Source organism: Gymnoscopelus microlampas (assembly GCF_963454915.1).
Source record: "Gymnoscopelus microlampas genome assembly, chromosome: 16".
Taxonomy (NCBI): Eukaryota; Metazoa; Chordata; class Actinopteri; order Myctophiformes; family Myctophidae; genus Gymnoscopelus; species Gymnoscopelus microlampas.
The window spans coordinates 11,920,750-11,943,882 of NC_139953.1; the positions used below are offsets into that span (position 1 = coordinate 11,920,750).

Genomic DNA, 23,133 nt, shown 5'->3' on the forward strand with positions numbered 1-23,133 from the left:
AAATGCGTACAGGTTGCAGGTCTGCACTTTGTATATATATGTGATGACAAATGTCATCACAATTTGGCATGAAGAATAAAGCATTCTAAAGACATACGCACATTTCAGCCCTGGTAAGACAGCCTCGGGCTGACCTGAGAACGTGTAGGTTTAGGTATTAGTTTACAAATATCTAAGGTATAAGGTAAGATTTAGGCATTATGTTTCAGAATTTTAAGTTTAGGTGTGAGGTTAGATTTAGGCAACACATTTCAGATAGTAAGTGTAGATGTAAAATCAGATTTAGGCATTCAATTTCAGATAGTTAAATGTAAGTAAAAGGTTAGATTTAGGCATGTTTCAGATAGTTAAGTTTAGGTATAAGGTTAGATTTAGGCATTACATTTCAGATAGTAGTAAGCCTTGCCGAGCCCTGAGGCCCATAGGGCAGGAGCCTATCTCCTGTTTCCTTAGCGTGAGGCAGCTTGATGTACAAGTACATCCCCTGGACATGACGCTAGTATGTCGCAGGGACTTACCCCGATCCAACCCTTGATTGCTGAGTGCCAAGCACCAAGGAGGGAGGCACTGGGTCCCATTATTATAGTCTTTGGTATGACCCGGTCAGGGATCTAACCCCAACCTCCCAGTCTCAGGGCTGGCACTCTAACCACAAGGCCACTGAGCTGGTGGTACATTTTCAGATAGTTAAGTGTAATAGTCAGATCACTTTTACCTTTGACATGTTTCGGAAGGTCCTGGCAGATCTGTAGAAGGTTCTTCACCAACTCCTTATCACTCCAGACAGCTTCAGATTCCTCTCTCCTCTGTTTCAGAAGCCTCCTCATTGCTCTGTCACCCTTACAGCGGCTGTCATCACACAGGTCATCTGAGACATAAATTAAAAAAAACTATTCTATTAATATATATTGCGACCATGAGGATATATGTATGTATGTGTTGTAGGCTTATTCAAAAAAGTGTCTGATGCTGCATATGTCATTGCTATCTAACATCAGCTCATCAGCTTTCATGTCTAATTTAAACACCCGTCTTGCTGTGGCTCTAATGACCCTGATGAAGCACAAATACATTGTTCATGGAAATTGTTGTTGTTAGGCAATGGTGTTATGCCCATATAGATCCAATCTAACCTGGGACACGCAGTCAGGCATCAAAGCCTATGTGGTAGGCGCCTTAACCACTTGGCCATCAGCGCTCCAAGTATTTCAATTATATGTCTAACATTTGTAGCAAGATTTTCAGCGACTTATGAGACCTCCTGCTTCAATAGACATACATACATGAGGCATACATGCATTAGGAGGCATGGCTTGCTCTCACCAGCATCGCTCTAATGAGCAGCAACAGCCAATGGACTATCTATATAGGTATCTATGGGTTGTGTGTGACTTCAGACCAGAGCAGAGCATGCATAGCGAGAGAGAGACAGAGAGACGGTAGATACTGTAGATAGTTATATCACCTATTTTCAGCAGCTCAGTGAATCCATGTTCCTTCTGGAGGAGTTGCTTCAGTGTTTTCATTTGGATGTTCCCATTAATGAACTTCTCTGTCACAGCTTTGAATGCTGTACTCGCCACAGTCAGTTTTACCACTGCATCATGTGTCAACTTGTCCATCAGTTTTTCACTTGCACCTGGGGAAAAGGAATGTAAAAAATGAAATAATGTAATACATGGATATAATTTCTTTATTTTACAGTTTTTGCAATTTGTCCCGTCCTACAATACCTTACAAACATTGTATTGTTGAAGCTTGTTGGTAAATCAACAAATCTCAAATTTGAATTTCTATTAACTGTTCCCAATGTTAGTTACAGCATATTGATCTTGACATAACTGTCTCAACAATTGAGATGTGATGAGAGAGTGCTCAACAATGAACTCATATAACAATCTACTTTAATTTATATGCAAACATGACTAAATCAAGTGTGGTTGCTCTGTCAGCTAGATATATAGTAGTTACAGTAGGTTGTACTCTCTTAAGGACCATGTGTTTCTATAATGTACATGAAGATATTATCCACCTTTCATTTGGAAGATGGTTCTGGCCAGGGGCCAGTTGAGAAGGTGCTTCATCACAAGCTCCTCCCCTTCAATGTCTCCTCCATCAGCATTGGTGGGCCATGACTTCAGCACGATGACAGACAGTAGCTTCCCACACTTTGTTATATCATGTTTCACCAACAGAGAAGCAACCGCCTTTCCAGATTTATCCTGTCACAGCATAATGAAACATGGAGTAAGACATAAAGTATAATAATATCATATGTTGTAATAAACAGAGTTTGTCAAAACCTACCTGGCAAATAGCAGCAACTGTTTCTAAGGCACACTGCTCAATTGAGTTGCTCAATGAAGGCCATTTCCTGCTAATTTCTTCCATCTTTTCACAGTATATTCCAATCTGATCCTCATTTCGTTCCTAGTACAAAAAAGCATCACTTTGTTATCAGAATTTATTGTCATCATATTTATGTCGAGGTACAACAACATTAAAAAGCTCAGCTTAAAAGTGCAAGAAAGCAGCAAAAACAACAAGTAATGTATGTGCTTGAATATATAAAATTATACAATTAAAATGCATAATGAATTGCAGCATTAATAATAATCAAAACTGTACATGTCCGACCATGTAAAGGCAAATATAAAGCCAGTCATACCCTTTTCAATTTCCCTTCAAAGTCCGTCAAGAAGGTGTCTCTCCAAGATGAGGTGAGTTCCTCATGATTGAAGGAAATGGAGATTAAGTCATTCCATACCTTAAAAGCAAAAAGGTTTTTATAAGTATCTGCAGTATCTGCAGGTACGTTATTGTGGCCTCCTGGTGGCGCTATAATAGGCCAATGTGAAAAGGGCGGACACTGCATTCATGATTTGAGGCATTTTGTTCCGAAAATGTGTTTTGCTAAATTAGACCTGCTGGTCTAATTTAGGAAATTTAGGAAATAATTTAGGAAAACATAGCCTACCTCAATTTCTTTTGGTGATGCAAACTGTTTACCAATACCACCCCATGCGTTTAACAGTTTGTCACTGAAATTCTTGCTTCGCCATGTCCTCATCGTTTCCAATGTCTCCCCTACTGTCTCTTGTAGGATCCTATCCTTTACCTGGAATTAATTATCACTTTTAATATACATTGTCACATTTGTCTAAGTTTCATGCTGTTTAGCATTGCTCAATGAAACTCAGGGACATATATAAATGGCAAGCAGAATTTGGTGAATAAATGAATTGGCTCAAATTTAAAAAGTATCAATTTAGGTATCAATAATTAGTTGTAAGACACCTTTGAATCTGTGCAGTTGTAATTCCCAGCAATCAGACAGACGAGCTTGAGGAACTTAAGTGGAACATCATAGTGCTTTTGGTCTGTAGTGTTGTTGCAGATAATACCAAGAACTCTCACTGCAGCTTTCAAGCAATGCTCTCCATATACATCATCAAAACTAGGGGGGAAAACAAGATTAGCCAGTGTGTAAATATTATTAGAATTATTAATGTATAAAAACAAAACAGACAAAACACATTACACCCAAAGAGATCAAATTCAATGTATTTGCCTGTGTTTCTGATGTTCTTCTCTATCGATTAGGTGAGAGGCCAAGTCTCGCAGTGCCTAAAAACCAAGAACATTTTAATAAGAAAACACTTCAAAACTAGAAAAGTGGGCATAGTGGGAATGTAAGTGCAAAGTTTCACGGAAATTGCATGCTGTGTTCATAATTTGAGGCATTTTGCTCAAAACGGAGCACTCCTGCAAACTTTGGAAGTCGTGTTTAGCCAATCAGGATGGAATATGAAAAATCTGAAAGACCCGTTTCGTTTAATGACTATAGAGATACTGTGTACCGATTTGCATGATGTTTGGACAAAATCTGTAGGAGTACTGTGAAAAAAAATATTTTGCAAAAAGCGGCCTCCTGGTGGTGCTATAACAGGCCCATGTGAAAAGTTTGGGGCAGAGGTTCTGAATTGGCATCCAGGGAGAGTGTGTGCACAGGTTTGCTGCGATCAAGCCAACGGTGCGGGAGATTAGCTGTTCACAGACGGATGGACGGACGGACACACGGGCGGACGGACGGACGGACGGACGGACGGACGGACGGACAGGGTGCAAAACATACTTTCGCCTTGCCTTTCGTCCTGGCGGAGACAATAATTATATTTTGAAAATGTATGTATGGTCTTAACTTATGTGGACAATGTAACAGATGAGCAATAATACTGCTTCGCAGTTCATCACTTTAGAGGATACATTTCAAGAATGCTACATTTAGCTTTGCAGAGCACTATACAGTACAAATTTACATACCACATAGTTGTAGAATGTATTTCCAGATTTGAAACAACACAGTAGTCGCTGAAGGATGTTACAGAGATCCACATGTATGCTGGATATAAAGCGCATTAGATCATCCACAGTGAACAGAGACATCCAGGAATGCACAACAAGGCCATCAATCTCTGCCAAATGTGCATTTTCCTCCATGAGCTTGATCATCATCCTATAATACATAAACATATAAAATAAAGGTAAAAGCTTACAGTAGCTAGCAATCCAGTTTGCAGTTTACACAAAATAAATGTGGCAAGTCAACCATATAGTATATCTAACCAAGTCATATCCACTACAACATTATACTGTATGTCCAAAATGTTCATATTCCAAAGAAATGTGTATTAGAGCTGGGCGATATATCCATATTATCAATACTGTGATATGAGACTAGATACATCATCAGGGATTTTGGTTGTATAATGTGATACAGTTTAAATGTTGTCTTTTCCTTGTTTCCAGTTTTGTTTAGATTTTGTGTCTGGAGTGTTGGACAAACAGAAGCACACATGTGGATCAAGCTGCGTGCCAGGTAACACAATCAGCTCAATAAAATGTGGTGTAAATAAAAGTCAGGTGACTCCATGTCTATCAGAGGAAGCATGTGGTTGTCTACATCCTTCACAGTCCAATAGTGAGGGTTAGCAGTGACAGGGACAACAGTATGCATGGGGAATAGGGAACAACTCAATTGGAAAAATCCCAATAAATAAATGTTGTAATATATTAATTAGGGTTGTCCGATATTGGCTTTTTTACCGATAACCGATATACCGATATTGTCCAACTCTTAATTACCGATACCGATATCAACCGATACCGATATATGCGGGGATTATTGTGATTAGGGTAAGCTCAAATTTCATATCACACACACCATATACAGTAAGAACTCCTGTAACTTATTTATAAAGCAAAAAAAAAACAAAACGATACCGATATTTTCCCGATATCAATTTTTATGCTAATATCGGCCGATAATATCGGGAGGCCGATAATATCGGACATCCCTAATATTAATGTTGTAATTTATTATTTTGTAAATATCACCCAGCCCTTGTTTATATTAAAAGTTTGAACAAACGTTATTGCACCACACCATCCACCTCCAGAATGCTTGTATAACATACCTAGCTTCATGATCTCTGCAGACTTTTGTTCCGCTGCTCCCTTTAGGTTCGGACGAGGAGCCAAATTGCAGGTTTGTGGCTAATGGAACCGGTTCAAATGGCTTGATTTGTCCCCTCAGTAGATGGGTCAGGGGTATGAGCAGGATCGATGTCTCAATGCCCCTTTCTCTAGCCAAGTTGTACAGCCCCTGTACCGCATCTGCAACATTGCTATATAGGAAGATTGGTGATTGATTTTTATATATTTTACATTTTACATTTATATCATAATCAATGACCATTTCAAACATCACAAATCTTCCATCAAAAAGTGCTAAAATAGATTAAAGATAGATTTTAAATATCTTTCCGGATTGTACCCGAAAAGGAACGCTGCCCAGGCTAGGCCAAATCAGGCAGTGTGGTCAGCCATCTATGACATATGACTCTAAATTTGAGAAAGGTTTCAGCACAATCAGAGAGATCGGCCGTTGTCCAGATCCGCTGTGCGGAAATGAAATCTCGGTGTGAACCGTCCAACCAATGTCAGTGTGTCAAATCGATGACATCAGGGATCCCCATTATGGGCATAAAAGGGACACAGACAGATAGATACAGAAGTCTCCATATATGATCATAAAACGCAGGCAGACAGACACAGAGATGTCCTTATATCGGCATAAAGGAGACACAGACAGCTACTGTAGACTCCTACGATGCCACACCGCAACAAAAAGGAGGTACAAGATACATTTAAAACAAACACAAGAATTAATTGGATAACATATTATCCAATGTGAGAGTGTGTGACATGTTGTGGGCTTGTAGATCTGCTATTCAAAAACATTTAACAAAATGTGAAAAACATGGAATGTTTTTGCAAACATTTTAACACCACAAATGTCATATGGTGGTCCCATTAATTACCCTTTTTGGTCTCCTAATGCAGTTGTGATATCATTCCAGTAGGTGTGAAAATCTTGTGGAGGTTTCTTGGGCAGGCAAAGCAACTTGCAAAGATTAGACAATTGCTCTGTGCTGCAATCCGTCAGATATCTGTTGTAATATCTGTTGTAAACAAGCAGAGCAATTATTCCTGCCTTCAAATCATGTTGGAAGAGGACATTGTGTTTTCCGCTCTCGTGTGGAATTACATGGTTCTCAAGAAAGTTTCTCAGCAGCACTTTCACCTGTAAAAGAACAGAAATTACATTAACAGTGTTCTGAGGCAGTAGCCACTCTCATTCTAATTGATTAAAGGAATCCTGTACTCAAGCTTAATGCATCAATTGGACATTAGTTAGCCTACATAATAGGTCTAATCTAATAACATCTTTCTTAATATTTTGGCAGATTTACCTCTTGTTCACCATATTGTAAACCCCATGAGCGTGATCTTTCAACTTCATCATAAACCAGGGGAGAGCTGTATGTGGAAAAGAACTGTTGCAGCTGAATGAAGAAATTCTCCACATTTGATTTATTCCATTCTCTTAGAAGATCAAATATGGTTTCCAGCATCACGTTTCCAGCTTGTTCTCTCGCCTTCATTACAGTGTCTTCAGCACGATCCCAGAAATGCCAAAAACGTTTCTTCAATTCCAAATGGATTGTATCATCATATTGGTGCCATTCCCCTTCAAATTCCAACAATTGATACAATTAATAGAATAGTTTATGGAACACTACTTTTTTTGTGTGTCATTTTACTGTTTACTTTCATACAGTAAAAAAGTATGGGATCCGCATTAATTTCAATAATATACAGTACCTTCATGTGTCAGAAATTCCTTGTTGATGGACAAGCATCTGTTGATATTTTTATTTGAGTCCTTCTGGTAGATGGCCTCGTATTTCCCATCATATTTCTTTCCATGGCATTTGAAAAGAACATATTTGTAAGGTATGCCATGAGGAAATCTCTTGAGGAGCTCTTTAGGAATCGTAATACGCCCCCCAATGAGGATATTCCCCTCTCCCAAGTCTCTGTTCAAAACAAGATGAAAAATGCAGACTTAAGCAAATGATCCACTGATTACACATCAACAGGAGTGTTATTTGTTCTTTCATTCATACAATCTGAGAATGAGAAAAACATATTAATGTCATTTCTGTAGCAAATTATAGTAGGTATTCACATTTTTCTGAAGCATTGATACCTACTTTGAGGGTGACATTTCCATGCCATTTTTGTCCCAGTCTCCAAACAAAACTCCAGACCGAAGGTAAATCTTGTCCTTTGATGGATCCAAATTCTCTTTGGATACGACAGCATGGAAAGTCACAGCTACACAAGCATTGCCAATGGCTTGATGTGTGCCAGGTGAACTGTTCAAGATAAGTAGAGGGATGAATACATATAGAAGGACATGGATGTGCGTGCATAATCAAGTTAAACATTCAGAAACAAAAAAAAACTTGCTTAAATGATATTTAGTCCATTAACTATATATCATTGTACAGTATACTTGACAGCATAATTATCTGGTAAACCTGCCTACCAGTGACATCATCGATGGGAAATCCTAGCTAAAAGAAACTGCAGGCTTTCTATTCCTGGAAAGTTAGCATGCTATAATAGAAGCCATTGTTTTTGTATTAATAAAAAATAAAATGAAAAATGTGTTTGAAATTACCAAACCTGCCTACCGAAGATGTCACTGGCAAGCATGGTTTCTGAACTGTCCATAGCCCTCCTCTGAGACACCGAGTAGATGAAAATGGTACCATATTATGATGAGCATTAGTGAGGACCAATGGGTGAGGGGGTCCTTTAATTAAAATCCTTGTTTGCAATCATGTTTGGGCCCGAGTGTGTGTGTGTGTGTGTGTGTGTGTGTGTGTGTGTGTGTGTGTGTGTGTGTGTGTGTGTCATAAACAAAAAAGTTGATTCAGACAATATAGAACCAAACCCAGCACTGTTTATTATTTTTATAAAAAATATATTTATTTAGTGCTGCTGTCGCGTAATGGGCCGTATCGTATGCAGTTTTAAGCACTGCAGGTACAGACGGGTGCATGTTTCCAAAACAGGACCTGCTGGATTTTGTCTGACAGGTCTAAAGGTGAATATTAAACTTACACTTGTGGTGGCTGCTGGTGTTTTTCTATAGCACTTGCTGCTACCAGGTGGCTGGTCTCTATGTTGCTCTCATTGGCAGGGGAAGATAAGGAGGTAGGAGGTGACACTGAGACATCTCCACCTCCCACAACCTGTTCTTGAACTGGTTTCTCCAACTGTGTGTCACCACCTTCATTTGATTTAGGATCTGCTGCCTGTGAACAAATCAATTGTTAAAGTCTCAAGCATGTTTTGATAGCACATTATTTGAAATGTAAGCAAATGTAAGCAGATAAAAAATATATTATATATTTAATTAACAGCGGTTGTTGATGTTGTTGAGAGTATCTATCGAGCGAGTGAACATTACGGTTGCCTTTTGTTTACCTTTTATCAACCCAAAGTTTCCCATGCTAGAGTTGGGATTCAAAGCAACAACCCTCCAAGTATTTTGCGTTTCTCTACCAAACCATATATACCTCAGTGTTTTGGGGGGAGTCATTTGATTGATGAACTCTCGCATCTCTGTCAGTTTTGCCTTCATTGTCACCACTAAGTTCATTCCTGTGTTCTTCATCCGAGTGGTTGGATCTGTTTTGTGTCTTCTTTAAGATGTCAGCGGAAGGCAGCTTTGTCACAGAGCCAGTTGCTTCTGGTGCTTGATCTGATAAGTCAGGAACAGATGATGATAGCAGGTCAGACTGAGAGGTGCTTGGCTTTCCTTCGTCATCGACATCTGTGTTTGATGATGTTTCAGTCTTCTGTTGTGTCAGTTCCTCATTGGTAGGTGTGATGTTAGGATGTGATGATGAGGATGTCTCAGCAGGTGTGCTCACAGGTGCAGCAGTACTGCACTTCAGTGGGTTGTTTTCAGTTGAGTTCTCCTTGCCAAGCAACCTTTCTTCCTGCTTCCCTGGGTCTGTGATCTGTGACTTCCTGGCAGTGTTCCTGGTGGTGCAAACGGTGGTTTGACTGGCAGTGTTGTCTGACAGGTCCTGTGATGGAGTACCAACTCTGGCTGCATTCTCTGAGTCATCACTGGTTAACTTGTCCTGAAATTACATATAACAGTGAGTGAGAGGAAAGGGGTTTAGTAACATAAAAGGTACCTTTCAACAATTTGTGTAGCGTGGAAATGTGCCATAACGCTTCCCAAAGTATTCTGTGTAGAGATAGAATGCAAGTACTTCAAGTTGCTGGAAAACCTACATAAAACAAATCTACTCTCGGCTGGATGGCACTTATGCAGGCTGAAAATGTTTTTTGAAAGCCTTTGTGCCTTCTCGAGACAGGGAGGTTTTATTTTTCCACAAATGTCCTCATCCTCCTCACAATAGATTCAGATAAAAGAAATCGACAGAGTGGCCCTTTAAAATAAAATAAAACCATGAGTATCTATCGAGGCAGTGGACATTTCTCAACTCCATTTTATGCACTCAGATTTTCACCCAGTTAGTGTTGGGATTGAAAACAGTGACTCTCCATTCACATGGATACAAGCCATATAGGAGGCTGTTTTTTCCTTATGATAAGGAACTCCAACTGCCACACATAGCAGATGACAATTGACAAGGAGAGTCTGGAGGAGGAGAGGATTGCAGGTGTAGATTAGAGTGTTTGTTACAAAGAGTTCTCTTCCTCTTCCTGTTCAAACCACCATGGTGGAGGGGGAAGGGGGGGTCCTGAGTCCAACAGTAACTATGCCAACAATAATTACGACCAGTGCATCTGATCCACCAGGACTTTCAATTGTCTTATGAATCATTTATTCTTATCTTATTCAGTCCGTATTATGGCTGGGCAATATATCAATATTATATTGATATCATGAAATGAGACTACATCGTCTTGGATTTTGAATGTCGTAATATTGTGATATGACATAAGTGTTGCCTTTTCATGATTTTAATCATTTAAGGACTTATTTTATACTTTTCAAAAAAATAGTATAATAGTCACATCGCAATGCATTGTGAACTTGTAGATCTGTTATTCTTGCTTTTTGAACAAAAAATACTGTGACGCTTGATTTTGTCCATAAATCCCAGCCCTAATCTGTATCTACTAGAGGTGTAATGATATAGTAACTGCATCGAAAAATTGATTTTAATTTGCAACGATCTACTATATCGATATGCAAACAGCAAAATATAGTATCGTTTGACTTTGTATTGTATCGAACCGTTTTGTAATGCAAATAATCGTATCGAATCGTTTTACAATGCAAATAATCAATTTTATCGATACTAAGTACTTGTGTGTTGTATTGCAATTACACATGCAATTTTAAGAACAATAAAGAGAAAAGGGGATTTAATTACTATTCCATTACATATCGTTACACTTGGTTTATCAATAAATGTGTGTAATCACTGTGTTCATGTCAAGGTGCGGGTTTGTCCATATGCGTTCAAATACAATGCCCATATATTTGCCAGAGAATCACTGTTTACTTATTTATATCCATGATAATTAATTTTTCCCTTGCTAAATAGTTACTGTATCGATTTTAAATCATTGAATCGTATCGCATCGTATCGCCATGAATGAACCAATATCGTCCATGTATTGTATCGTCAACCATGTATCGTGATGTGTGCACTGAATGAGTTAAAATGTATCGTTACACCCTAGTATCTGCTGTATCTTAAAAATGTACTTTGTAAAAGCTGTCCGCAAAGCTACCTTTCTTCATGGTGTTGGTTCATGATATGTACAGATCCTTATCCTTATCTCTCAGATGCTGCTCTGGGTGTGTCTAGCGAATTAAAATATCTTGAACATATCCTCTCAGAGGATCTCAGGGATGATAGTGACATCCAAATACAGTGTCGCAAAATATATTCTCAGGCCAATATGCTTTTATGGAAATTGTCAATGTGTTCTGTAAATGTAAAATGTTCACTGTTCAGAGCATATGTCACCCCCTGTATACGGCTCATGTATGGTCCTATTACAGAGTGAAAAGCATGCAAAGGCTTAGACTGGCATACAACGATGCCATGAGGTTACTTCTTCTAATCGTAGGTGGCATAGTGCAAGTCAGTTGTTTACTTCTGTTGGTGTGCCCACTTGTGAGGCACTGTTGAGACAACTGATGTACAATTTTATGCAGCGCATGGAAGTGTCAAACAACAGTATCATAATGGCGCTATTAAACCCAGTGAAGAGCTGTTACCAGGTCACATCCAGGCTGCGCAAGCACTGGCTCAGCAGCCTGCTGCTGATTGGGTAGGATTGTACTATAGTACTTTTATATTGCACTTTTTTGTCTCCGGCAGGCCGAAAGGCATGGCGAGAGTATGTTTTGCACCCTGTCCGTCCGTCAGTGTGTGTGTGTGTGTGTGTGTGTGTGTGTGTGTGTGTGTGTGTGTGTGTGTGTGTGTGTGTGTGTGTGTGTGTGTGTGTGTGTGCGTCCGTCCGTCCGTCCGTGAACAGCTAATCTCCCGCACCGTTGGCTTGATCGCAGCAAAACTGTGCACACAAACTCCCTGGATGCCAATTCAGAACCTCTGCCCCAAATTTTTCACATGGACATAGCGCCACCAGGAGGCCGATTTTTTTTTTTTTACAGTACTCCTACAGATTCGTCACGCGAATCGGTACACAGTATAGTCATTACACAAAACGGGTCTTTCAGGTTTTTCATATTCCATCCTGATCGGTTAAAAATGCCTTCCAAAGTTTGCAGGAGTGCTCCGTTTTGAACAAAATGCCTCAAATCATGAACACAGCTTGCAATTTCCATGAGATTTTGCACACACATTCCCACTAGGCTGAGGAAGAAATGCCACTTGAACATTTTCAAATCAGCCTCATGGTGGCGCTATAACATGCCAATTCGTGTTTTTACCTATAACTGCACGATCTGTGTAAAACTTTGTTTGTGCACTCCCTAGAGGCCAAGGAAAAACCTTTGCCCTGCATTTTTCACACCTGCCTTTATAGCGCCACCAGGAGGCCGACTTATATGAAACGTTTTTTTTATATTACTCCTTCACATTTTATCCAAATCACGCAAATAGGTAGCCATGATCTCTATAGTCGCCATGGTCTACAGTCGCCAGGTAGCCATGATCTCTCAAGACGGATCCGTCCGATCCGCCTGATTTTTCACATTCCAGCCTGATTGGCGAATTCCGAACATTGCTGGCCCACACTATCCTACCTGACCTGGCGGAGACCTGTGCTCCGAGGAGCACTTTTTCTAGTTTAATTTATCTTTTTCCCATGTTGTATGTCTCTTATGTTATCGTATGTTACCTTTATGTGCTATGGATTATATATTATTAATCATAGCAGAGTATTTTGCATACTTTAAAACATGTATGGAGGGGGACTTTAACAGTTTTTTGTATACTGTCTTGGAGACCTGTGGGTCGTTTCATCTTATTTTTAAAGAAGCTCAGTGTCTAGGCTCCTTAAGGTGGCATTGTCTGCATTTGTATTTTACGAAAATCAGCTGGATAAATTATTCAAATCCTACACTACCCCATAGCGGAGTACGCCTGTAATGGTTTTAAATGATGATCACAAAACAGCCATTTCACCTTATTCTGGTCGTTGTCCTCTGGTACTTTGGTGGAGGTGTTGTGTGTTGAGATCAGCTGGTCTTCATTTTCCTGGTTGGGCCTCTCCTCTCCAGACACTGAGGTTGTCACATCTGATGGATGAATTCATGTAACAAATGACAAATATAAACAAACTGCTGATGGCTTTGCCTTGAAAGCTGACATCCAAGACGAATAGAAGTAACCATTTTGTGTTATAAACAACATAGTAAATGCTCCACACTGTAAATAATATAACTTGTTTTCATTAACTTAAACTTTTATCAATTTCCAAGAGAAGATGTACCTTCCTATACTGTGTGTGTGTGTGTGTGTGTGTGTGTGTGTGTGTGTGTGTGTGTGTGTGTGTGTGTGTGTGTGTGTGTGCTCGCGCGTGTGTGTGTGTGTGTGTGTGTGTGTACATGTGCGTGCGAGAGAGAGGTTAAAGTGTAATGCTCAACAAAGCATATAAAACATGTAGCCTGTAATACACAAGCACATCTAAATATAAAATACAGCTGAGTATCAGGTAAAATAAATATCAGGAGAAAAGCTAAATTAAGAATCAATTTAGTCCGTAATGTTAATGTGTAGCTTTGTTGTTTAAGATGCAGCACCGGGAAATCAGCTTGTTGTGCCTGTTGGTCTGAAGGTCCAAGAGATAAATGTCTATGGACGATCTAGTCTCAGGTCTGTAGGTGAATGCTGGTCAGTTATTTTCAATAGAGGGACCCTTCTTGAGCACTTTATGTTTGTATGAGTCACTGTGACTGAACAATAAATTGCTAAGTTTCCTTAAATAATCGTTTAAATGGGTATTTCGCTTTAAAACACTTTTGCTGTCATTTTAACGTCTACTCTGGCTTTTGTGTGCACCCCAGACAGTTTTTAAGTTTCTTGATTCAATATTCAATATATATTTTTTCCCCTATATAAACTCATTTAACTCCAAACTCCATTTAACCAAGTTAGACTAATTGCAAACACATGTTCCTGGTTCAGGTGATATTGTCCTTCTAATGTGTGCTTTTTCAATTGCTTTTTTTAAATGAAAAAAGTTATTGACAAAAACACAGCCCCCTCACATATTAGGACAAAATCAGTCATCAGAATATCAGTCATCAGCCAATGTAGACGTTTAAATGTCTAGAAGTATTTTAAAGTGAGATAGCTACCCCTTTAAGCATTATTTTCCATAAAAACATGCCCAGCTCCAGGAATGTGATTGGGCAATGGGCATGTGGTTGTCATGGTAACCTGTGTGCCTTTACTTAGTCACCTGGAGCTCCAGGTGATTACTGCACCGTCATTCCCATAGTTAAAAATAAGGTCATTCCTCTGCTGGTCCTTCAGTAAATGTTTGCACTGCACTACCTCTCGTGTCTGTGACTTATTGGCCCAATTCCAATCCGCTCCCTTACAGACTCACTACTGACTTAGGCGGGCATTCACGTGAAATCTGCGAGGGCTTGAGGGCTGTCCCATTTGAAATGGGTAAGTCAATGAGAGCTCAGGCAGAGCCCTTTATGCACCCTTTCTGTAAGTCAGCATCGATGCCATAGAGGTATAATATAACTAGAGGGCGGATTGCCCCGCCCCCAGCTATCATTTCAATTAATGTGCTCAGTGGCGTTTTGAAGCACCCGGAAGTAAGAATAGGAACCAATATGGAACCAATATGAACCAATGGAATCGCTCCATGCGTCGTGACGCGCCGTGAGCATGCGCACAAAACGGGAGACGCACGCGCAGTAGCTTTTAAGTGCATTCTCAGATTTGACCACCATGCTTGGCCGCTTCAATGTTCTACCGTAGTTCTGGGGGCTTGATCGATGCAGACTAATTGACTAAGGGAATTACCCACAGTTCATAGCGTTACCAGGGGAATGAGGGGAATCCTCCAAACGTCAATCATTTAAGTATGCAAATTGGTATCGCATTGGGTTAGAATGTCAACAAATAGTGCTTTATCACCGTTCTCAAAGGAGACGGAATGGAAGATATATAAGGGACACAAGATAAGAAATGAGAAAAGTAAATACAGAATATGACAATACAATTAAAAATGAATAATATTACAACCCCTAATCTAAACTAAAATAAAAAAAAACAGAATAACGTAAATATAATAATAATCAACAATCACAGCCTTTAAAGTGACTGTAAATAAGGACAGTAAGAGTTTTAAAAGTTATATCAAGTGTCATGAATGAAGGACTCATCTACAAAGTGCTGTCCCATTCCTTTAATACCAATTGGAGCCCTTGCAGCCTCTCACCCTCAAGTACTTACCAGCTAATCTCTCAAGAACAGATTCTGCTCTCCGCTTGAATCTGTCGGGGGGGGGTTCGTCATATCGCGTACGCACTGGCCTACAAGTGGGCGTGCCTTCAGATCAGGAAGCAGGCCGCGCTTTACACAATCAAATGTAGTGGGCGGGATTTACGTGTGTACCGATCCTTCCCCACTAGAAACAAACCGAAACTAATTTAACAATAGCGTCCTCGGAGCAGACAAAACCACGGAAAGATATTCACATTTTAACTTGCTCTTTCATCATAGAAACAAGTGGGCTTATAACCAAAACGATCCATGTTCTCTATGGGAGAAGTGGTGTTAGTGTTCAGTGTAGAAATATTGTTAGTGGGAATGAAAACATAGTCGCACCACCGGAAGTGAAAGGCTGAAGGCATACCAAAACCCCGGTATCCTTGAGTACGTGTGCTACGTCGACTTGCTCCCAGAGCCAAGCGAGATAGTCAAAAGTCAAAAACAGCAGAGGGCGCTGTTCTTCCTTTTCATTTGGCGATGGGTTCCCAGATTGCTTACCAGCTGACGTCACTTAAGTCAGTGAGGGTGCAGGGTATGAGGGCTTAGGGCGGATGTTGGAATTGGGCCATAGAATGTAACCCTTTACTTAACTGGCGCAGACTGACATTTGCCTAAGAAACAACCAGAAGATGGCGCTATTGTCATAAGCCAAAATTGAGCCATGATTATCAAATGGGTGGGCAAAACCGTACCTGTATTAAATTGTTTATAGGGTCAATATAAGTAAATAAATATATGATAACCTTTCCACAGGAGCAGATTTTTCATATTTATCACACATGTTGTTATTTTCACCATACGTACATGACAGGTGAAAAAAATGACAACATTTAAAAAATAGTTATCATAATGAAATTTCCCCAGCTGATTACTTACATGAAGACAATGATTTATCGTATTACAAGTTTTCTGATATTGCATATGTAAATATGCAAATTAGGCATTGTATAGGAAAGATAATTTGCTTAACTTTCCAGAATCAACATTGGAACATTGGACAAAGCCAGAGTCAACATTCTTATTTCATTTTGTTAAGATGTTGGAGTCAAAGGTTTTTAACAAGGGAATATTCAATATCTATATGTATCACTCATAAATAAGAAAATACTGTGAGCAGGCATAAAAAAACACGTTTTGGTGGCCAAATTCTAGTTTTTTGTTTGTTTCTTTTACCTTTGTATACACCAAGTCAAAATTAACTAATGAGTTTGTTTCATATGACACAGAGTTTGAAGGACCAAATGATCACTTTATCAAGTAAGATGAGTTAGTTATGTGGAAATGTATACGGAAAGTGGGGACCCAGAGGGCAGACGGAGGCTGTTGTATTGGTGAACATTTCAGTTTTACTTTTCAAAAAAATATAGAGACAGATACAAAGGAGGAGTGTATGACAAGGCCAAGGGAGGGATATGGCAGGGAGAAGGTTCAGGGGTTCTGGGACACATCAGGGGCAAGGCACAGTCAGGGCCTCTTTTTGGGGCGGTGTAACCGCCCCCTATAAGTGAGGTTTGGACACTGACCAATCCTGCACCGTGATTGGCCAATAGTCTACAACACAGTCTACAACCCTAACCCTTCCACAGTCAATGCAAATCTATACTTTTGCAAAGTCAGCCAATCACATTACAGCTAGTGTCATCACCACTAGCTGTAATGTGATTGGCTGACTTTGCAAATTCAGGACTGTGATTGGCTAGCGAAACACATGACACATGTGCAGCCCTATAAATAGCAGTATGGACTTTAAAAAAAATCTTTATTTTTTTTTAAGTGAGTCATGTTGTGATGACCACACACCGCCCACTTCACACTGGGTGTGATTTTTGGGGCGGTGTAGCCGCCCCCTATAAGTGAGTTTTGGACACCAACCAAAAGATTTGTATACCCCCTAACCCTTCCATTGTTAATGCAAATCGATACTTTTGCAAAGTCAGCCAATCACATTACAGCTAGTGTCATCACCACTAACTGTAATGTGATTGGCTGACTTTGCAAATTCAGGACTGTGATTGGCTAGCAAAACACATGACACATGTGAAGCCCTATGAATAGCAGTATGGACTTCAAAAAAAGTCAATTATCCTTTTTTTAAAGTGAGTCATGTTGTGATGACCACACACCGCCCACTTCACACTGGGTGTGATTTTTTTTATAGACATTAGGAACAGCACATACTTTCAAATTGGGGATATTTACAAGACTTCTTATCAAACTATTCGATTTGTGTGCAAAATCTTGCATTAAAAAGCCATTTAAGCATATATGGAAGTATTGAATAAGTAAAAGTAACATTTCCAATCAATTCCCCATACTTGAATTGTGCAGAAAAGTGTACTCATAGGTCTCTACACAATAATGGCTTAAAAGTTGATAATATTTGTGTTTTTTTGCGTGTGATAATATAGGGGTCCCCATATTCAATGCAACTGCCACTAAGCTACTAGTCTGCAATGGTGTTGGTTATCAGCACACACTTTCAAAATGGGGATATTTACTAGCCTTATTTTAAAATTATATGTGTGTGCGAAATCTTGCATTACAAGAACATTTAAGCATATATGGAAGTTTTGAAGAAGTAAAATAACCATTCCAATCAATTCCCCATACTTGAATTATGCAGGAAAGTGAGTTCATAGTGTAGGTCTCTACTCAAAAAAAGGTTCAAAAGTTGTTCATACAATTTGCATGTGACAATATAGGGGTCCACATATTCAATGCATGATAACTACCACTAAGCTGCTAGTCTGCAATGGTTATCATGCCAAACTGTAAACTAGAGATGTACAGCTAGAGCTAGTTAAAAAATCAAACCTGGATTTGCCCACCCATTTGATAATCATGGCTCAATTTTGGGGCTTTGGCTCATGGTTTAAATGCCTAATTTGCATATTTATATATACAATTTCAGAAAACTTGTACATGTAAGTAATCAACTGGGGAAGTTTCATTATGATAACTGTTTTTTAAATGTTGTCAATTTTTCACCTGTCATGTACAGTACGTATGGTGAAAATAACATAATGTGTGATAAATATGAAAAAGCTGCTCCTGTGGAAAAGTTATCATATATTTATTTACTTATATTGACCCTATATAAGTAAATAAATACGGTTTTGCCGACTCACTTGATAATCAAATCTTGTCTGGCTAACTAATGACAATGACTGACCAATCAGAATCATTCAACCAAGCCAAACCTTATTATAACGACATACATATTAATTTAGGCTACTTTTGGTTGCCTTACCTTTTGACTGTTGAGCCAGTAAAGTAGAGAAGTTAAATCCACATTTAAAGCAGAAGTTATGTGATGGGTCAACGTTTAACCCACATCCAGGGCAAAACATCTTGATGAACCTGTTTGAAATGACATCACAACCTTTAAACCAAAGCATACTGTACAGTGATTATCTTCAGGTGTAGCTAAATCCTGTGAATCTGTAACCAACTACTAGCCATGGTTCACATGACGCTCGTCCGTCACGAGCGTCATGGCGGAACTTCAACCTGGTTTTGGCTTTTTCTCCATTTACAACCCTACATCTACATAAACGTTCAGATTTTAAATATAAAGTGCTTACCCCACAGCCACGGATGTAACAAGTTGAAACGGGTGGGTCCAATTACCCGTATCTTCCGTATTGTTTAATAAAAAGCATTTTGATCCGATCGGCGGCTATTTTCTCACAGAGTTATAACGTATCAGAGTGCAGGCTCACGTAGTTGAAAGCATATGGAGAACATTTGGAGAAAATGGCCACCGATCGGATAAAAATGCTTTTTATTGAACAATACGGAAGATACGGGTACTATTAGACCCACCCGTTTCAACTTGCTACATCAGTGGCCGTGGGGTAAGCACTTTATTTGATATTTTAACGTTTATGTAGATGTGCGGGTTGTAAATAGAGAAAGTGCCAGAACCAGGTTGATGTCCCGCCTGGAACATCAACGCTCTGAACCAGGGCTCGCGTTAGTCAGTTCCCTCTAACTCACTAACGCTCTAGTCTGAACCAGGGCTAAGTAAGCACCAGCACTCGAAATTCTTTCAGTAGGCTGAGTAGCCTGTCAATATGCAATATTATTTTAAACATAATAAAGAACCATCCGAATTAAATTAGTGATTGATCATTTGATCCATTGAGTAAATATTTATTTTTATAATATTGTGCAGACGACCTACCTCTCTCAGGCTCTTCTGAACTTCCTCATGTTTGGGCTATTGTCGAACTGGATATGCCAGCTGAGGGTCGCATATTTATAGATGCATGTATGTAGCTTTCGTTTTTGAAGAACTCTCTTGACTTATCGTAAAGGGTGTGGTCTACTGTCCTGAATACATTAAAAAAGTGTCCTCGAGTGTTCTAATCTACAACGGCAGAGAACTGGGCACTTGCGATGACTGGGCATTTTTTCTTTTCATTTTTTTCGGGAAACTCGGCACTCGATAGAACTCGTTGGCTTGTTCAATCTGACACAGCGTGAGCGACTGCATGATCCGCCAAATGTAGGCTACTGCATAGAGCTGTAATTTGTACTTCCATGTACTGTTGTTCTCATGTCTTACTAAATAAAGTACATCAATCAATCAATCAGCTACACAAGACCTGTGCAGCCTAGGGACAATTTAACTAGCTTCTCAAACCCTGTAGCCTATCTCTTGGTCTAATTATAGGCCTACTCAAGTGAAAGTTGGCTGTAGGCCGCTGAGTAGGCCTAGGCTACTATGCTTAAAAAAAAGAAAATCAAAAGTACAAATTACAAAGTACAATTTCTTTTTCATTTCAATGCATTGCTTACTGACATTTAACCCCAAAATCAAAGATTTTCAGTCAAGCAGATATGAAAAATGCAGGGCAAAGGTTTGATTGATTGAATACGTTATTTAGAAAAGACACTGAAACAGTACATGGAAGTACAATTCACAATACAAGGTCCTCTAAAATGGATCGTTCATAAAAGCACAATGGCTTATTTAAAATGAGATCCCCACGTACTCAAATCATGATGACATTTAAGAAAACAGACAAATGCACTACTATGCTGATTGAACGTCATACAGTCAGCTTACAGGTTACTGGTATGAAAAACAAGAACGATGTACAATAAACAGTTCAAGGAGGGGGGGGGGGGGGGGGGGGTTGTTGGTTAAGACTTTGACAGGGGCCAGTTTGCAGCCTCCTGAAGGTGAAATGTTTTCCCTTGGCCTCTAGGAAGTGCGCATAGCCTACAAAGTTTTACACAGATCTGTGCACTTGTGGGTAAAAACACGAATCGGCCTGTTATAGTCGCAATGTGCATGCAAAATTTCACGGAAATTGCATACTGTGTTCATGATTTGAGGCATTTTTTTCAAAAAAGAGCACTCCTGCAAACTTTGGAAGCTAATCTTATATAGCCAATCAGAATGGAATATGGAAAATCTGAAAGACCCGATTTGTTTAGATACTGTATAGGCCTAACGATTTGCCTGAAGTTTGGACAAAATCTGTAGGAGTATTGTCAAAAATTGGCCTCCTGGTGGCGCTATAACAGGCCTATGTGAAACATTTGGGGCAGATGTTCTGCCCTGGCATGTCTGTGTCCACAGTGTGTGTGCACAGTTTCGCTGCGATCAAGCCAACTGTGCCGGAGATTAGCTGTTCTCACACGGACACACGGACAGATGAGCGGACGGATGGACAGGGTGCAAAACATAGTTGGCCATGCCTTTGGCCTGGCGGAGACAATAATATTGAAAATAGCAGATCTCAAGCTCACAATGTATTGCCTTATAGACTATAGCCTCTTTGAAATAGGACTAGATGGATAATTCACTTTCTCTCTTCTGAGAAATGTTATGGAGTGAAATGTACAATTTGTCTTTGAAATATACTGGAGTGAAAGTCACAAATCCAATTTTACAAATACTCAAGTTGAAAAAAATTACAGTACTCAAGTAAATGTACTTATACTGTTAATGTCCACCACTGGACTATAATTTCCATTTTGAAATCACAAGGCTAATAAACATGTGATCTGTGAATGGTTCAGTTTTATGAATTGAACACACTGACTGCCGCATAACTCTATCATTGGTTCGCTATCATCCCTGCATTTTGAAGCAACACAACAGTTTTGTTTTGTGGCTTTGGTTTCAGTTCAGTCAAAAATGAAACTAAATTAAACCTCCTCTGGAACTCCCCTGCAATTCTCCTATCATTTCTCCAATGGGGGCTAAGTTAGATGGAGAACATTAGATCCATAACTTTTATTTGTAATACCAACACAAACTGTGTTTCCATGCCTGCACTTTTATAGGCTACTAAAAAACATCAATAATATTGAAAATAGCAGATCTCAAGCTCACACTGTATTGCATTTCGATACGTTGTGATCTTATAGATATTTTTACTATATTTGAAATAGGGCTTAGATGGATAATTCACTTTCTCTCTTCTGAGAAATGTTGTGGAGTGAAATGTACAATTTGTCTTTGAAATGTAGCCTACTGGAGTGAAAGTCACAAGTAGCCTATCCAAAAATACAAATAGGCTACTTAAGTAAAAAAATTAAAAAATAAGTACAGTACTCAAGTAAATGTAACTTAGTTAATGTCCACCACTGGACTATAATTGCCATTCTGAAATCACAAGGCTAACTAGAAAAAGTGCTCATCGGAGCACAGGTCTCCGCCAGGTCAGGTAGGTTATTTTGGCCTCCTGGTGGTGCTACAATAGGTCAATGTGAAAAGGGTGCCATTTCTTCTTAGGCCTTTCACGGCAATCGGACACTGCATTCATGATTTGAGATATTTTGTTACAAAAATGTGTTTTGCAAAAATTGACCTGGTGGTGGCGCTATAACAGGCCTATGTGAAAAGGGTTGCATTTCTTCCTCGGTTTACATTCCCACTAGTCTAGTGGGAATGTGCGTGCAAAATATCACGGAAATCACATGCTGCATTCATGATTTGCGGCATTTTGTTCAAAACGGGCCAATCCTGCAAACTTAAGATGGCAATCTTAGCCAATCAGGATGGTATATGAAAAATCAAATAGATTTGACTTGATCACATGACTATAGATATCATGTGTACCGATTTGTGTGAAATATGGATAAAATCTGAAGGAGTGGTATCCAAAAATGTGTTTTACGTAAGTCGGCCTCCTGGTGGCGCTATAAAAGGCAGATGTGAAAAATGCAGGGCAAAGGTTTTTCTTTGGCCTCTCGGAAGTGCGCATACAAAGTTTTACACAGATCGGTGCAGTTATAGGTAAAAACACAAGTCGGCCTGTTATAGCGCCACCATGAGGCTGATTTCAAAATGTTCAAGTGCCATTTATTCCTTGTGTGAATGTCCGTGCAAAATTTCACAGTTTTGTTTTGTGGCTTTGGTTTTAGTTCAGTCAAAAATGAAACTTAAATTAAACATCTTCTGGAATTCCCCTGATCATTTCCCCAATGGAGGCCAAAGGTGTTGAGTATGTTAATGATTATCTATAATGGACAAATGAAGACACACAGGATAGTGTGTGTGTGTGTGTGTGTGTGTGTGTGTGTGTGTGTGTGTGTGTGTGTGTGTGTGTGTGTGTGTGTGTGTGTGTGTGTGTGTGTGTGTGTGTGTGTGTGTGTGTGTGTGTGTGTGTGTAGGTACTGGTGGCCCAGCAGCCATTAGAAATCTCTAGTCCTCACATTGGATGTCATATGATGACACCCTTTGGGCCTATCGGGGTGAGCCAGGTCTAGAGGT

At 39.5% G+C, this 23,133-nt stretch overlaps 1 protein-coding gene across 1 annotated transcript in view; it reads right to left on the bottom strand.

The window, feature by feature from the left end:
- LOC311062838 (E3 ubiquitin-protein ligase rnf213-alpha-like) overlaps positions 1–19,896 on the bottom strand; it is a gene marked incomplete at its 5' end in the record, with an annotated part of 60,420 nt that extends 40,524 nt beyond the window's left edge. Inside the window, 18 exons of the mRNA XM_084082057.1 lie at positions 716–868; positions 1,466–1,639; positions 2,033–2,222; positions 2,308–2,430; positions 2,669–2,767; positions 2,978–3,118; positions 3,298–3,457; positions 3,572–3,627; positions 4,324–4,516; positions 5,478–5,687; positions 6,384–6,646; positions 6,816–7,093; positions 7,228–7,442; positions 7,620–7,784; positions 8,539–8,732; positions 8,997–9,569; positions 13,068–13,180; positions 19,839–19,896. Of these exons, the coding sequence (XP_083938183.1) occupies positions 716–868; positions 1,466–1,639; positions 2,033–2,222; positions 2,308–2,430; positions 2,669–2,767; positions 2,978–3,118; positions 3,298–3,457; positions 3,572–3,627; positions 4,324–4,516; positions 5,478–5,687; positions 6,384–6,646; positions 6,816–7,093; positions 7,228–7,442; positions 7,620–7,784; positions 8,539–8,732; positions 8,997–9,569; positions 13,068–13,180; positions 19,839–19,896 (3,358 nt within the window). The remainder of the gene's footprint in view (positions 1–715; positions 869–1,465; positions 1,640–2,032; positions 2,223–2,307; positions 2,431–2,668; positions 2,768–2,977; positions 3,119–3,297; positions 3,458–3,571; positions 3,628–4,323; positions 4,517–5,477; positions 5,688–6,383; positions 6,647–6,815; positions 7,094–7,227; positions 7,443–7,619; positions 7,785–8,538; positions 8,733–8,996; positions 9,570–13,067; positions 13,181–19,838) is intronic.
- Between the last annotated feature and the right edge of the window lie 3,237 nt (positions 19,897–23,133).